At 43.2% G+C, this 16,942-nt stretch overlaps 1 protein-coding gene and 1 pseudogene across 5 annotated transcripts in view; both read left to right on the top strand.

The window, feature by feature from the left end:
- Positions 1 to 4,419: 4,419 nt before the first annotated feature.
- Positions 4,420 to 16,942, top strand: part of Pgam5 (PGAM family member 5, mitochondrial serine/threonine protein phosphatase) — a 33,639-nt gene continuing 21,116 nt past the window's right edge. The window contains exons 1-6 of one of the 5 annotated variants that reach the window (XM_050158978.1): positions 4,429 to 4,689; positions 8,767 to 8,945; positions 9,761 to 9,886; positions 9,970 to 10,058; positions 10,153 to 10,286; positions 13,478 to 14,545. In XM_050158978.1, coding sequence (XP_050014935.1) covers positions 4,499 to 4,689; positions 8,767 to 8,945; positions 9,761 to 9,886; positions 9,970 to 10,058; positions 10,153 to 10,286; positions 13,478 to 13,592 — 834 coding nt within the window. In that variant the 5' untranslated portion in view covers positions 4,429 to 4,498 and the 3' untranslated portion in view covers positions 13,593 to 14,545. Of the gene's footprint in view, positions 4,690 to 8,766; positions 8,946 to 9,760; positions 9,887 to 9,969; positions 10,059 to 10,152; positions 10,287 to 13,260; positions 14,546 to 16,942 lie in introns of those variants that run through there. The other 4 variants (XM_050158976.1, XM_050158974.1, XM_050158975.1 and 1 more) reach the window with 4 other exon arrangements.
- On the top strand, positions 15,756 to 16,936 carry LOC126511669 (translation machinery-associated protein 7-like; annotated as a pseudogene).

Below are 16,942 nucleotides of genomic sequence, written 5' to 3'. Positions count from 1 at the left end.
TTGTGATTTCTCTGAAGAGTTGCTGATGCTTGGAGAGAAATTCAAACCCAGATCTCTTTAAATTCTTTTATGTCAGAGTACACACAACACTTAACATTTAAGTGTACAGTTCTGTAGCACTCAGTACAATCATGGTGCTATGCAACTATCGCCAGCATCCATTTCTAAGTATTTTTCATCTTAAATAGAACCGTTCCTATTAAACCCCAGCCCCTCATTCTTCCTATTTTTTCTAGCTCGATAACTACCATCCTATAAAGTCTTGATCGTGAGTCTGCATACCTTATAGGATCTGTTGGCACTATTCTTAGGATGGGTTTGTTCACCTAGCATAATAACTGCACATTGGTTAATCTTGATCATCAGGTTGATGGGATCTAGAATCACCATGGAAATATACCTCTAGGTATGTCCGTGAGGATGTTTCCCAAAACGGTTTTTAACCACTGGGGCTGGAGAGCCAGTGGTTAAGAGCACTGGCTGCTCTTGCAGAGGACCTAGGTTTGATTCTCAGCATCCACATGACAGCTCATGACCATCTGCAACTCCAGTTCCAGGGAATCTGATGCCTTTTTCTGGATACACATGCAGGCAAAACAACCGTACACATAAAGATAGATAGATAGACAGACAGACCGACAGATAAAAAGGTTTATCTGAGGAGGGAAGCTCCACCCCAAATGTGAGCACTGCCATTTCCATGGACTGGGGTCCCAGACTGAATGAAAGGGAGAAAATGAACTGAGCACCAGCATTCATCTCTTTCTGCTTAGTGTTCCCAGCTGTCTCATGCTCTTGCTGCCATACCTGTAAGCTGAAATGAATCCTTCTTCTGTTGAGTTACTTGTTGGGTATTTGGTGACAGCAATGAGGGAAGTAATTAATTGCATTTTGCCATGGTTTGAATGTCCTCTGCAAAATTTGTGTTGAAACCCATTCTTCGTTTGTAGTATTGAGAAGTTCTTTATGGAAGTGATTAAATCCAACAAAGAACAGATTAATACCCCTGTAAAAGAAGCTTCACAGAATTTTCCTCTTGATCTCTGGCTGTGTGAGGACAGCCTTCCTCTTGCAGGCACATATGAACACCATTTCAGAAACAGTGCTCCATCTTGGACTTTTCAACCTCTGAAGGAGATGTCAATTTCTGTTGTATGTATTATATAGTCTGTGGCATTTTATTACATTCAGGGTTCATCCATGTCATAATTCAACATGGCAGAATTCCCTTCCTTTTTGAGGCTAAACATTCCAAAGTGTATGCACACCACATTCTGTTTATTCCTCGTCAGAGAGTCTGTATTGTTTCTGATCCCAGCACTTGGGAGACAGAGGCAAGTGGGTCTATGTGATTTTGAGACCCGTGAGTTCCAGGACAGCCAGAGCTGCAACACAGACAAACCCTGTCTTGAAAAGCAAAAAACAAAAAACAAAAAACAAAAAAAAAAAAAAAAAAAAAAAGAGAAGAAAAGATTGGTGACTCCGATGCTGATTTGAGCACGGGTGCATAGACATTGTTCCTACACTGGCCCGTAGGTCTGGACATTGACAAAAGTAACTGATGCTCCCATGAGGGATACTAGTAATACAATTCACAACCTTAACTAGACACTTCCTAGTCCATTCCACCCTGCATGGCTGTGATGGAGAATTAGGGATCTGGGTCCCATACACAGCTCTAGAGATGAACAGCTGCAGTGCTGATGGGTGTGGTCCAGCTCCTGGGGACACTGAGATAGGAGGATAGCTGGAGCTCACAGAGTTCAGGCCCAGCCTGGGAAACCCAAGAACTCTTGGAGGCCAGAAGAGTGTGTTAGATTACCTGGAACTGGAGTCACAGAGAGTTTTGAGCTGCATTGTGAGTGCTGGGAATTAAGCTTGAGTCCTCTGGAAGAGCACCTCCCACCTTTCTATTGAGACAGAGTCTTATATCTTCCAGGCTGGGCTTGAACTCCAAGGTTGGCCTTGAATTTATAAGTCTACTTCCAATTCTAAATTGTTGAGATTACAGGTGTGCTCCATTACACCTGGTTTATGCAATACTGAGGGTGAAGATAAACAAATACCTACCAATTGAGCTGTTACCCTGTCCACCAATATTTATATTTGTACAATATATTTAAATCCATAAAATGAGGCCGGGCGGGCGGTGGTGGCGCGCACGCCTTTAATCCCAGCACTTGGGAGGCAGAGGCAGGTGGGTCTCTGGGAGTTCGAGGCCAGCCTGGTCTACAAGAGTTAGTTCCGGGACAGGCACCAAAGCTACAGAGAAACCCTGTCTTGAAAAATCTAAAAAAAAAAAAAAAAAAAAAAAATCCCTAAAATGATCTTTGAAACTGTACTGTTACATGGTACCACAATTCAGCATGCACCTCCCTCTTTATTATGCGATTGCCTCCCCGCTTTTTGCAGTGATGTGTAAGTGAAGGAGTGCAGTAACAGAAGCAGTTTCTTGAAAAAACAGATATATTGCTTCAAAAATTTAATGATCAGGGGCTGGAGAGATGGCTCAGTGGTTAAGAGCATTGCCTGCTCTTGCAGAGGTCCTGAGTTCAATTCCCAGCAACCACATGGTGGCTCACAACCATCTGTAATGAGGTCTGGTGCCCTCTTCTGGCCTGCAGGCATACACACAGACAGAATATTGTATACATAATAAATATTAAAAAAAATGATCAGACTGGAAAGCTCAGTGGTTAAGAACACTGGCTGTTCTTCTAGAGGTCTTGAGTTCAATTCCCAGCCACCACATGGTGGCTTGCAACCATCTGTTATGAGATCTTTTGCCATCTTCTAGACTGCAGGCATACATGAAAACAGAACCCTGTATACAAAAAAAAAAAAAAAAAAAAAAAAGCCCTCTTTTGGCCTGCAGGCATACACACAGACAGAATATTGTATATATAATAAATAAATATTTAAAAAAATAAATTTAATGCTCAACATAGCCACATAAGCTAAGCTTTACGGCACATGCCTTTAGCCCTTTAATACCCCTTTAACACTCGGGATAAAAGGCAGGTGGATCTCTGTCAGTTTGAAGCCAGTCAAGGGTACATAGAATGGTGAGGCCTATCTCAGAAGGAAACAACAACAACCAAAAACAGAAAAGGACACCCAATCACAAAAGAACAGTCTGTTGGGAGTCCTAGAACATAGATCAGAGGGACCTACCTCCCCATGGGACACTAAGGCAGTAGGTAAGCACTGTTAAATAAAAAACATACTATAAACGTTAGTTAGGTCCATATTGAAATTTTGTTAAGCCTTTATTGTACACACTCTATTGATACTTTCTATGAAAGATTAAAATGTTTTACAGGTCCTGCTCTGGTGTGTGTGGCAGAGATTCCAGGAAAGCAGCCTCTTATGGGCAACTAGTCACACTGTCTTCATGGCAGCCAGCTGTTTTGACTCTGGGACTTACTGTGCAGACACCTCTGCAGCTGCAGTGGACCACCACAACCTCAGCTATAGACTTGCTCCCAACATGGCCATTCTAGACAGCACCCACTGATACTGGAAAGTAGTCCTGTTAGCAAAATGAGCTTTGTGGTGAACTCTGATGACCTTGCAATGATTTCATCCAGGCCAGAGGGAGAACTCTTCCTTGGTGGCTGTACAGAAAGCCTCTGATTGTTGTGAACATTCATGAAGGACTACCAGGACAATTGTCACACCCCTTTTCTCTCTATAAATAAGTGGGCTGATACTCATTTTCCAGCCAGTGGCAATGCAATGTGGTATTAGCCATTGCCAAAGGCCAAGGATCCTGAGAATGTCTGAGGTTTGAGGTTTGTTCAGGAGCAGTAATATTACCAAATGCCTGCTGCTGCTCACTGCTGGTCAAAGCTGAAAATTATAATAGCTGCAAAGTGCTAGGCCTACTGCTGGTTAAAGCCCAAGGTAGTAAACTCTAAGCCTGGAGCTGTATGTAAGTTTCTGGGCCTGCTAGTCTGGTCCCTTGGCCTCAGGCTCAATATGGCTAAGAGCTGCCAGCCCTGAAACAGCAGTTGGACTACTTTCTTACTCAGAAGGCCCTGGTCTGGTCTAGGACTAGGATTAGGGTAGTAAAACTTGGAGGCAGGATGGAAAGTGCCAGGGCCTAGCTGTAGGGAATGGAGAGCTGATAGTTTAATGCAGAAGGTTTATAATTGCAGGTAAATGGAACAAATTCTGGAGGTTGAAAGTTGATAGTTGAAGAACAGTATGCATACACTTAAGGATTATAAAAGAAAACAACTCTAGATCTACAGCAAGAGCAAAACCTGAGGATTTTCAGTTCACCTAAACCCAATACCAGATTTTGATCCCCTGGGGACTTACCCACCAAAGGAAGGGGACCTATGCTTGCCACATAGAGGCTACCGATAGGTGGCGCCCAAGTCCGCCTTTCCTGCACTATAAAGGGAGGAGGGCGGAACTTCCACCAGCCGGAAGCAGGCACATGCGGAAGTGTGTCCCTGGCGTACTGCCGTCGGGCCGCGCGGTTTGAGGCATGGCTTTCCGGCAGGCGCTTCAGCTAGCGGCCTGCGGTCTGGCGGGTGGGTCGGCCGCTGTCCTCTTCTCCGCGGTAGCGGTGGGCAAGCCGCGCGGCGGCGGGGATGCAGACGCGCGCGCGACCGAGCCTCTGACCTGGACAGGAGCCTCGCGTCCGGGGCCCGGCGTCTGGGATTCCAACTGGGACAGGTGCAGGGACTGGAGGGTGGAGCTCGGGCCTGGTTCCTCACCCTTCACAGTAGGGCAGATATCGGTGCACTTGAGGGGGTGTGCATGAGTGGGTCTAGAGTTACTATGAACTGAGACGGCTGGTTCTTTGAGAGTCCCAGTACCAGGACGACGCGTCCTCCAAAGGGTCTCAGTGCCTGGACTATCCATCCCTGCGAGGGTACCTATACCCGGCCGGATAAGTTCGTCGGGAAATCCTTGTTCAGAGACAGTACACCCGAAGGTCTGTGTCCAAGGACTTATCTTCTAAAGGATTAGATTGGAGTAGATTGTGTGTGTGTGTGTGTGTGTGTGTGTGTGTGTAGTCAAGTCAGTCAGTGTTTTGATATATAGCCTAGCTTGTCCTCACAGATTCTCCCGAAGCCTGCGGAAAATTAGGGTTTCAAGCATGCTGTTTACAGAGAATTTGTGCTTAGAATTAAGTAGAACTAAAAGTTAGGTTACCCATGGATGCCTGATATATAGTGGCACATGCCTTGAATCCCAGCACTGGGAGTCAGAGGCAAGCAGATCTCTGAATTCTAGGCTAGCATGAACTATGTAGAGAGAACCTATCTAAAAAACAAAAACAAACAAACAAACAAAAAACCCAAGAATTGAGTTGCCTTATTTAAATGTTTCATATAGCAAGGGTTGCATAGAGAAACCCTGTCTTGAAAAATAACAACAGACAAAAAGTTTGCTTCCTATTTATTTGCTTGCCACATCAGCACGTGTGCATGGACCGGTACAGGGAATGTTAGGTGGGGGAAGGATGCATCACAGATGGAAAACAACTGCAGGAAGGGACTAGGAAGTGGGCATATCCACTTGCTTCTTTTCTCGTGGGTTTTCCTCTCTGACAGAAGTCTCCAAACTGTATGGTCCATCCAGCCCGACACATTCCTGCATCTACAGCAAGACTTTGACTTGGCAGTGTATGGACTAACACCCCAGTTTAGTCTGTACAGATAATGCTTGAGCCACCCCCACACTCTTCAGTCCTTCCTCTTCCATCATGGTTGTAATTTTGGCAGGTTTGACTTGTGCTGTTTCTGCCTCCTATGTTATAATTTTTTTTTATATTTATTGAGTTCTACATTTTTCTCTGCTACCCTCCCTGCCTCTCCCCTCCCCCTTTAACCTTCCTCCAAGGTCTCCATGCTCCCAATTAACTCAGGAGATCTTGTCTTTTTCTACTTTCTACTTCCCATGTAGATTGTATCTATGTAAGTCTCTCTTAGTGTCCACATTGTTGTCTAAGTTCTCTGGGATGGTGGTTTGTAGGCTGGTTTTCTTTGCTTTATGTTTAAAAACCACCTATGAGTGAGTACATGTGATAATTGTTTTTCTGTGTCTGGGTTACCTCACTCAAAATAACTTTTTAGCTCCATGCATTTTCCTCAAATATTCAACAAGCTGTCGTTATTTTTTTCTGCTGTGTAGTACTCCATTGTGTAAATGTATCACATTTTCCTTATCCATTCTTTGGTTGAGGGGCATTTAGGTGGTTTCTAGGTTCTGGCTATGACAAACAAAGCTGCTATGAACATAGTTGAACACATGTCCTTGTGGCACGATTGAGCATCCTTTGAATATATACCCAAAAGTGGTATTACTGGGTCTTGAGGAAGGTGGTTTCCTAATTTTCTGAGAAATTGCCACACTGACATCCAAAGGGGTTGTACCAGTTTGCATTCCCACCAGCAATGCAAAAGTGTTCCCTTTTCCCCACAACCTCTCCAACATAAGTTGTCATCAGTGTTTATGATCTTGGCCATTCTTTCAGGCATAAGATGGAATCTCAGAGTTGTTTTGATTTGCATTTCTCTGGTAACTTAGGATGTTGAACATTTCCTTACGTGTCTTTCAGCCATCTTAGATTCCTCTGTTGAGAGTTCTCTGTTTAGGTCTGTACTCCATTTTTTTTATTGGATTATGTGTTCTTTTGGTGTCCAATTTCTTGAGTTCTTTGTATATTTTGGAGATCAGACCTCTGTCTGATGTAGGATTAATGAAGATTTTTTTTCCCCACTCTGTAGCCTGTCATTTTGTCTTGTTGACCGTGTCCTTAGATTTACAGAAGCTTTTCAGTTTCAGGAGGTCCCATTTATTAATTGTTTCAGTGTCTGTGCTGCTGGGGTTATATTTAAGAAGTGGTATCCTGTGCCAGTGCGTTCAAGTGTACTTCCTGCTTTCTCTTCTATAAGGTTCAGTGTGGCTGGCTTTATGTTGAGGTCTTTGATCCATTTGGACTTGAATTTTGTTCATGGTGATAGATATGGGTCTATTTTCATTCTTCTACATGTTGATATCCAGTTATGCCAGCACCACTTGTTAAATATGCTTTCATTTTTCCATTTGATATCTTTTGCTTCCTTGTCAAAAATCAGGTGTTTGAAGACGAGTCTTCTATTTGGTTCTATTGGTCCTCCTGTCTGTTTTTATGCCAGTACCAGGCTGTTTTCAGTACTGTAGCTCAGTAGTAGAGTTTGAAGTCAGGGATTGTGATGCTTCCAGAAGTTCTTTTATTGTACAGACATTATTTGTTTTTGTTTTTTGAGACAGGTTTTTCCATGTAGCCCTGGCTGTTCTGGAACTCACTCTGTAGACCAGGCTGGCCTTGAACTTGGAAGTCTCCCTGCCTCTGTCTTCTGAGTGCTGGGATAAAAGGTGTTCACCACCATGCATGGCTCCTGCCTCCTACATTTAACTGAGTAGCTTCAGTTTCTTCAGCCCCTGTATACCAAGTCCACTAATTGCAGTCCTCAACCATTGTGATGATCATTGTGATGATCACAGTGATTTAGTGTGACCTAGAAAAGAGCTCTATTTTTATTTAATTTTAATTTAATTATAGTAGTCCCTCTGTATTCTGGGGGATTGCTTCCAGCATCTCTAAACATACCAACATCTATGTATGTTTAAGAGTGTAGTAGTTGCAGATAACCTAGATGTCTAGGTTATTCTCCTGTATACTTTAAATTATCCCTGGATTACTTACCATACTGAATACAATAAACTTGCCATGTAGGTAGTTGTTAAATTATATACCTTGAGGTAAAATCACAAGAAAAAAAAAGCCTGTTTGGTACTGGTGCAAATGTTTTTGAATATTTTTGAAACCTGGTTGATTAAATCTATGAGTGTGGGATTTACTTATTATATAACTCAAACTAGCTTTTTCTGATCCTTCTACCTCAGCTTCTTGTTAGGACTATAGATTTATACTATGAGAAAGTGCAGCCAAGGGCTCCAGTCTAGTATTTTTCATTTAAGTTAGGAATGTTAGTGTATACCTGTAATCTTGCTACTTGGAAGGCTGAAGCAGGATTGCTGTGACCTTAGCCTGGGCTATGCTAAGAGACCATCTCATAACCAACAAAATGAGTAAATAATGAATGAAACAGCCCCGTAACTATCCCTGTATTACCCCTATAGATAATACAGTTCGAGGCCCTGCTCCAGTGCAACTACTCATGTGCTCACAACCTCTTGTCACCTGGCTGCATATCTGCAGCATTACTGAGTTTCTCCTTTTTTTCTTCTCATATGCATGTGTGTGAGATCACGTGTGTAGGCCTGTGTGAATCTCTGAGGTAGTAGATAGCGAGATTCTTCTTGATCATGCTTCCAGATTATCCTTTAAGGCATGGTCTCTCAGTCAAACCCAGAACTTGCTAATACGAATAGTCTCACTAGTCAGCTTCTTCTGGGAATCCTGTCTCCACTTTGAGGCTGGAATTATAATTATAGGTGGGCTACTGTGCCTACCAATATTTATGTGGCTTCTGAACTCCAGTCTTCCTGCTTGTACTTTAACAAGCACTTTAACCTCTGAGCCATCTCCCTAGCCCGTCTTTGCCAAGAACATGAACCTTAGGCTTCACATATCTCTTGTGCCCACTGTTGCATTTTCCTTTTGTCTGGTTTTTTGGTAAAGAGTACAGGTATGCTCTGTAAGGCTGATCTCCCTGGGCTTGAGTTTCCCTCTGTCCTTTTCCCAAGTACTGAAAGGTGTCTTGACAAGAGGTCATTACAATATGTTTTCACAATTAGGCGAGAGCCACTGTCTCTCGTTAACCTGAAGAAGAGGAACGTGGAATCTGGAGAAGAAGAGCTGGCATCCAGGCTGGACCACTATAAGGCAAAGGCTACAAGGCACATATTCCTCATCCGTCATTCCCAGTACCATGTGGATGGCTCCCTGGAAAAGGACCGCACACTGACCCCATTAGGTAGGACTCCTTGAATGGTCTTGAAGTTAGAGCAGCTGAAATTGGAATATAGGTCTTCTCCCTGTTACAGCCCTGGTGGTGATGGAGACAAGAGTCTCAACTGTGATCTAGGCTGGTCTGGATTCCTGATCCCCCGGCTTTGCTTCCCAAGTAGGTGGAAACATTAGAATACATGGTAGTGTGCATTTACATTTTAAACTTTTTTTTTCTTGAGACAGAGTTTTTCTGTGTTTCTTTGGAGCCTGTCCTGGCACTCATTCTGCCCTCAAACTCACAGAGATCCGCCTGCCTGTGCCTCCTGAGTGCTGGGATTAAAGGCATTTACCACCACCACTTGGCCTTAAGCATTTTGTTGGGATGGCATATTTTCCATTTGTACACATATTCAAAGCTGGATGGTAATATGTCTCCGGCCGTGTTCTCTAGCAGATTGTGTTGTCGTGTTGTGTCTAATTGTCACAAGACAGTAGGCCACTGTGATGCTGAGACTTGATTTTGTTCTCCGCCAATCAGTACTGGAAATTGAAGCCAGGCTCTTGCGTGCTAGGCAGTTGTTCTATCAGTAAGATATATTATGTTCCCAATTGGAACTTTATTTTGAACATAGTTGAGTAAAAATAAGAGAAACAGCAAAGGGTTCACATTCCACTGCTTATAAGTTAACTCATTGCTGCTAATCAGGTGCATTTTTCCTTGGAGTTTAGGACAACTGATTGTTTCTTTGCTCCCTGGTTAAGTCTATTATAGGACAACGTCTTCAGTGGTGCTTGATGGCACGTCACTGGTATATGACTTTCAGTTATTTTTCTTTCAAGGTCGGGAACAGGCTGAACTTACAGGGCTCCGACTTGCAAGCCTGGGATTAAAGTTTAATAAAATTGTTCATTCCTCCATGACCCGTGCTGTAGAGACCACAGACATCATCAGTAAACACCTGCCAGGTGAGTGTTGGTTGTCTACCATGTGGAGGGTATAAATTCACTCTTGGGGATACATTGCTGAACAGGGATCAGCTCTTTTCCAGGTGTCTCCAGAGTCAGCACAGACCTGCTACGGGAAGGTGCCCCTATTGAACCGGATCCACCTGTCTCTCACTGGAAGCCAGAGGCTGTGGTAAAAATGCCATTCCTTGTGCCACTGGATTAGGGCAAGGCCTGTCCTTAGCCTTTTCTGCTTCTATACTGACAACTCCTTGGTCTACTCCTAGCAGTATTATGAAGATGGAGCCCGGATTGAGGCTGCCTTCAGGAACTACATCCACCGAGCTGATGCCAAGCAGGAGGAGGACAGCTATGAGATCTTCATATGCCATGCCAATGTCATCCGCTATATTGTTTGCAGGTAAGTGCCATGTCTAATTCACTGTGTTAGCACCCATCTTTCCTGGTCTTGTGTTTCTGCAGCCTAGGAGCTTCTTCTGTCTTGACTCAGAAGGGAATATTGGTGAAGCTAGATTAATTGTCTATAGAATGCCTGTTTCACCTTCCTTTATTAGTAAACCCCCAGTGAAACTGGCCTTGACTGTGTATATGGTCAGGGAGCTGTGTTCTGGTGTCCTCAGCCTTTTGAGAATGGGGAATGTCTAGGGACCATTTAAGAGTCCTGTTTTCCAAACACTTGTTCCAGCTGCCTGTTGCTGGATGCTGCCAGTAGCAGTCAGCAGTAGACTTATTCTGAGATTTTATTTCCTTTGTCCTGTTGGTATCAGAACTTCTCTATTAAGTACCATCTTTCTTCATTTTTGTGTTTGTGAACAGTGTGGGCACCTTGTGGGTCAGGATACTTGTCTGCTAGTCCTGTACATGTGTGTAATCATGACCTGTGATTGTTTGCTGCTCAGTTTACTTTTTGAATTTTTCTTCACTTTCTGTAACAGGCTCATGCTGTTTCCCTGCATGCCCTTGTTTTAGTCACTTTTCTGTGTGCCAAGGTAGTTAAGTAGCCTGCTCCCTATTCTTGGATTGTCACGTTTACCATGATGTATGTTCCCATCACAAGCTGACCAGCAGTCCAGGGATAGCTAGGGAACCTCATGGTCAGATAGGTAAGCATCAGTCCCAAGAAAGTACAAGGTTGTGCTGAAAAGCTGGGAGTCCCTACTGGGCTCTAGGAGCTCCATATCAGACTGAGAACTGTTAGTAGGAAGGAGGATGGTGTGGTGGACAGGTGCTTTGTTTATATTCTCTAATAAGAGCAAGTGCTTCTAGGATGATGTGGTCCCAACTGCTTATCAGGATAAACACTATATATTCCACTCAACATGTGAACAAGCCAGGAGTGCCCCATTTATTTTTTACCTCATTATTCTGTGTCAGCCCCTGATAACTGACAATGTTGAAAATGCAGTAGTGCCAGGTCCTATTCAGGAGTGATCATCCTGAGTTGTGAAGGGTAACACCAAGACTACATAGTAGTGTGGGCTGAGGTGTGGCTTAATGTAAATAGCTTATCTGGAATATATAGGAGCCTGGGTTTGATCCTCATCACAAAGAAAAAACTGCTTTAATATTTAAAAAATGTTATTTTATGTGTGCCATAGAACTTGTGTAGAGGTCAAGGACAACTTTGTGGAGTTACTTCTCCTTTCGTCTATCTTTATGTAGGTTCCAGAGGCTGAACTCAAATTTCCAGGCTTGCACAGCAAGGGCCTTTGCCCAAGTTGAGCCATCTTATGGGTCTACCTTATTGTTTAAAACTATACTTTATATCAGATGTGGCACACATTTTCAATCCTTTAATCCCAGCACTTAGGGAATAGGCAGATCTTTGTGAATTACAGGCTAGCCAGGATTATAGTGATCTCTTAAAGTAACCCATTTATGACTTGGGTGTGGTGGCACATACCTTAATATCAGCACTTAGAAAGCAGAGGCAGGTGGATTTCTGTGAGTTCTAGGCTGGTTCTATTTATAGCAAGTTCCAGGTGAGCCAGGGGTTGCACAGTGATACTCTGTCTCAAATAAAACAAATGAAACCTGTTTATGTGAAAATCTGTATAGTCCCTTGAGGATCTAGAAGCTCTTTTTTTTTTTTTTTAATATTTATTAGGTATACAATATTCTGTCTGCGTGTATGCCTGTAGGTCAGAAGAGGGCACCAGACCTCATTACAGATGGTTGTGAGCCACCATGTGGTTGTCGGGAATTGAACTGAGGACCTTGGGAAGAGCAGGCAATGCCCTTAACTGCTGAGCCATCTCTCCAGCCCTCTAGAAGCTCTTTTTAAGCAGCAAGCCACCACAAAGTATACACTGTCCTAGCAGACTGGGCTAGAGATGTAGCTTCTTGTCGAGTGCTTGCCTAGCATGTACAAAGACCTTGGTTTGTCTCCAGCAACACAGAAACCCAGTGTGGCTGGGCAGTGATGGTGCACTCCTTTAACCCCAGCACTCAAGAGGCAGAGGCAATGGATCTCTGTGAGTTCAAGGCCAGCCTGGTCTACAGAGTGCGTTCCAGGACAGTTAGGACTATTAACAGAGAAACCCTATCTCAAAAAATTGGGGGGAAAAATAGGCCGAGTATTGAGTTTGAGTTATATAAAATTCTATCTTTAAAAACCAGGGGTTGGGGTGGGATTTCCCATGTCCCTTTTCAGTATTAGCCAGAACACATCACAGGATTTTTACATATTTACAATTTAAAATGGACAAGCCTACCAGCAGGAAATGTCACACGTGTTGGTAGACTAAGTTGAACTCAATTCAGACTAATTCCTGAGGATAGAGCACATTCCATTTCTAGAAAATGGCAGAGACAATACCAAAATGTTCAGCAAATACTCGTGTGTGTAGGTGCCCTTAGAGGCCAGAAAAAGGATTCCTTGGAGCTGGAGGCATTAGAAGTTGTGAGCTGCCCAACATAGGTCCTGGGAATTGAACTCTAGTCCTCTAGAAGAGTAAGCAAGTGCTCTTAACTGTTGATCTCTCCAGCCCCAATACTTGTGCCCTTCAAAAGGAAAATCCTGTCAGGGTCATGCATTATGTCTCTATCCTGGGAGACCAGCCAAGTCCTGTCAGAAATATTTCTCTCCTAATCTGGATGCTTCTTGTTACAGTGCATCAAGGCAACAGCCTTGATATCATTAACTCTACGTACATTTCTGACTTAACTGGGTTGAAGCCTTGTCCCCACAGGTCAGATTCTTATTTAGTGTACTAATTAGGACCTTTCCAATGAGAATCTTTTCCTTGAAGACAGTATGGCTTCAGTTACTGGCTCAGCTGAACATACCTACTCCAAGACTGTCAAGCTGCCTGAACCAAGAGCAGTTCTTCACCAGCCTGAGCTTTTTGCTAGTATCATCTCTCTCTCCCCAGAGCACTGCAGTTTCCCCCAGAAGGTTGGCTCCGCCTGTCCCTCAACAACGGGAGCATCACCCACCTGGTGATCCGACCCAACGGTCGTGTTGCACTCAGGACCCTTGGGGACACAGGGTTCATGCCCCCAGACAAGATTACCCGGTCCTGAGGTTGCCTGCAGGACTGCACCCTCCTCTGCTGGTGGCCTGACTGCAGCCTTCCCTTCCCTGTCCAGATTGTGCTGTGGCTTCATGTTGTCTCCAGGAAGAGGATATCTGAATGTCACATTTGGGTGCTCATTTCTGGTCTGGGCTGCAGAAAGAAACTTATGGGTTAGATGGTCTTTCTGAAAGCTTCCTACCTTACCACTACCACTGGCACAGCTCTACAAGGTACAGGAACCTTCTGGGGCAGAAGGCAGACATAATCATGAGGACTGAAGTGGCCTGACTGTGTTTTATCAGGTGATTACAGCAGATCAACTCAACAACCCATAAGCTCTGGCAGAAAACCTGTCAGGCAGTATAGTGGCTGTCTGCAACTCATTGTTTCATATCTTATAATCTAGGAAATTTTGTTGCTTAAATATTTATCAGATATTTTCCTCACATGGGTTCTTGCTTTGTAAACTCACTTGTCAGCTCAATTAAGAGATTCTGTGTCTATTGCATCTTGAAGGGCTAAGGGACTGGCATCCTATAAGGTAGATTACAAGCCATGGAAGAAGTGGCATTACAAAAAGGCTGTGGTCAATAAATGGCAAATACATGACAGCCCTGTAAGAAGATGTTTGGAGGCAGTGAAATAGCCCAAACTGACAAGATTTAGGTGGCATGTGCTTGTAATTCTAGCACTTGGGAGGCCAAGGTAGGACCATGAGTTTCTTGCTAGCCTGAGCTATGTAGAAAAACCAAGTCTTAAAGAAAATATTCTAGAGTGCTACTGGTTACTGTAAACCTTTGGGCTTGTAGGTTAAGTTATTTAGAAATGATGTGTTTGTTTACTCCAGAGAATCTGATAACGTAGAAGAAACTGGTTTGTGTGTATGTGTTTTTTGTTTTTGCATATTTGAGACAGGATCTTACTGTTGCCCAGGCTGGCCTCAAACTTGAGACCCTTCTCAGTCTTTAGAGTGTTGGGATTGTAGATATATACTACCATACCTGTCCCCCAAAAATCCCTATACAGTTTCTATGAAGTGGTTGTGAGCATTTTCTGTAATCAATACAATGAGTTGGAACATTTGACCCATCTCTCTGTCCTGTTTGGAAACAAGTATGTAATAAAATTTTACTTCTTTGTTGTTTGTTTTTGTTTTTTTGTTTTTTTAAAAAAAAACCGATATAATTAGAAACCCTTTCTCAGTATCTTCAATCCAGGGCTGATCCCAGGTATCCTGCTTGGAGGACTACCTTCCATAGAAGGTACAATGCTTCCTCTTCAACACTAGGCTTGAGAGGTGTCACTTGGAAGTAACCTTGGCTACCCACATTCCACTTTGTAGAAGTAGTTGGAACAGGCATGCCAGGCTATCAACTTCTAAATACAAAGCTCAAGGATACTACTTGACCTTCTGGGAATGTAAAAGCATTTCCAGGGAGATAATGACTTGCTTGGGGTCAGTGTACTATGAGTATCCCCACATGGTACAGCTTCCATAACCTTCAAGGACTGGTAGTATTTTAGGAACAAGCCTTAGCTATGAGGTAAGGCCAGCCCCCTAGTATATATAATGTCATCTTTCTTGGAGGCTGACAGTCATCTGTAAAGACAGTGATCACTCATAGCAATGATCCTGCAAACTGACAGCACGGCCCCTAGTCAGTTGCCCTGTCCCTTCAGATCCCAAGACATACTGAAAAGCAGGGACAAGAAACTAAGGCCTGCACAAGTTTGTTGGTTGGTCATGATACCAGTGATCCAACAGATTCCAAATGCTCCCGAGTCAGGCATTGTGTGCTGGGGCTGCTAATACACACAATGCTATGTCAAAATCTAATTTTCTGACTTTAAAATAATACTGTTATTTCTCATTTGTCTCAGGAAAACATTGAAATGAAGTACAGCTCAAGCCCAAAAATGACCATACTAATTATTAAATTTGAAGCCAACCACGCAGAGCTGAGTTTCTAGAGTTTGTAAAGTTATGACCAGAATGCAGCATTAGGCTCAGTTTAAGAGCTCAGTAAGTTCTGGGAATAACCTGTTTTCTTAAATATGAAACTTTTTATAATTTTTAGTTTCCTTATGGTCTATGCCTACATGTGCTATGAACACTGGGCAGGAGTGGGTGCCCACCAAGAGGCCCAATAGCTGTGATGGCAAATGCTTCTGTGGTGCCGGGTACGGAGACCACATGCCTTGGTTTGGGACAGATGTTTAATGATTTCTGAAACACTGACCAAGTGGTGTGCCACTAAATGGCATTGATTCTTCTTGACTATTGTGTTTTACTTCATATCAGTGGTTTCAATGAGACAAATAAGAGATACTGAAATGACTAGAATAAAAATACAGAAAATGACTAGATCTTGATATAACAAGTGTGTGTGTGTCAATAGCCCAGTGAGCAAGGTCCAACTCAGGAAGACAAAGCCCTAACTACTTCCTCTGAAAACAGCAAAGATCAATAGCATCTGGTATTGGTCCCTGCCACAGTGCAGCAAGCACTAATTTTCAACAACACTGTACTCTGCTCTTCTCTAGAAATGAACACTAGGGATTTCTGCTGTCTCTATTACAAAGTTCATCCATACCATGCCACTTCAGGAAAGATGCTTTACACACTCCATCACACATTACAAACTAATGGTTGTTTAATAAAATTAGTTTCCTACCACTTCCCACTCCCATAATCAAATGCTATCAACTATGTTAGAATGAACGAAAAACCAGCAAGTAAACTTGTTCAGTTCAAGGCCATTGAGTCAACAGAAGACTATTTCACAAATATCAATGTGATACACAGATTAATGTACTTTCCCATGAAAGTACATTTGAGTACTTTTACTCAAAAGGAATTCTGCCCATTAAGTGATCTTTCTGAAAGCATTGTGTAAAAATGATAAAACAGTGTTTAATGACATAGAATTATCAGGTGTTACTAACAGGTATCATACTACACACTAGTGGAAAAACAGTCCAAAGGTGGCTTAAAGCTTATGGCTCGGCATGTAAAATTGTCACATCCAATGACCTGAGTTGGATCCCTGCAACCTACAGAAGTAAAATCTGAGTTCCAAAAGTTGTCTTCTGACCTCCACGCTTGTAAAGCTGGCTGTAGTCTGTGAAGTGAGCACAAAGCTAGTACTTCAGTTTTTATTTGAGTATTGGCCAACAAGAAGAAAACAGGGCTTAGGATCAGGGTCTGGAGAAGGGGGTGTCTGGAGTCGCCATGTTGGGCCGGGAAGGTGGCAAAAAGAAGCCCATGAAACAGCCCAAGAAGCAGGCCAAGGAAATGGACGAGGAAGATAAGGCTTTCAAGCAGAAACAAAAAGAGGAGCAGAAGAAACTCCGAGGAGCTAAAAGCCAAGGCCGTGGGGAAGGGACCCCTGGCCACAGGTGGAATTAAGAAATCTGGCAAAATGTAAGCTGTTCCTCATATCTGAGATGATGGTGACCCTCTTCCATTCCTATTTAAACATCTGGATTCCCTGCCATAACATCTTTGCCATCTACAGCTAGAATGAAGTGTTATCCT

This window comes from Alexandromys fortis, unplaced genomic scaffold, assembly GCF_014885135.2.
Source record: "Alexandromys fortis isolate MF-2015 unplaced genomic scaffold, M_Fortis_MF-2015_v1.1 scaffold_90, whole genome shotgun sequence".
In the NCBI taxonomy this organism is placed as follows: Eukaryota; Metazoa; Chordata; class Mammalia; order Rodentia; family Cricetidae; genus Alexandromys; species Alexandromys fortis.
Note: the sequence above shows the minus strand (reverse complement) of the source record. Positions and strands in the feature narration are given on the sequence as shown.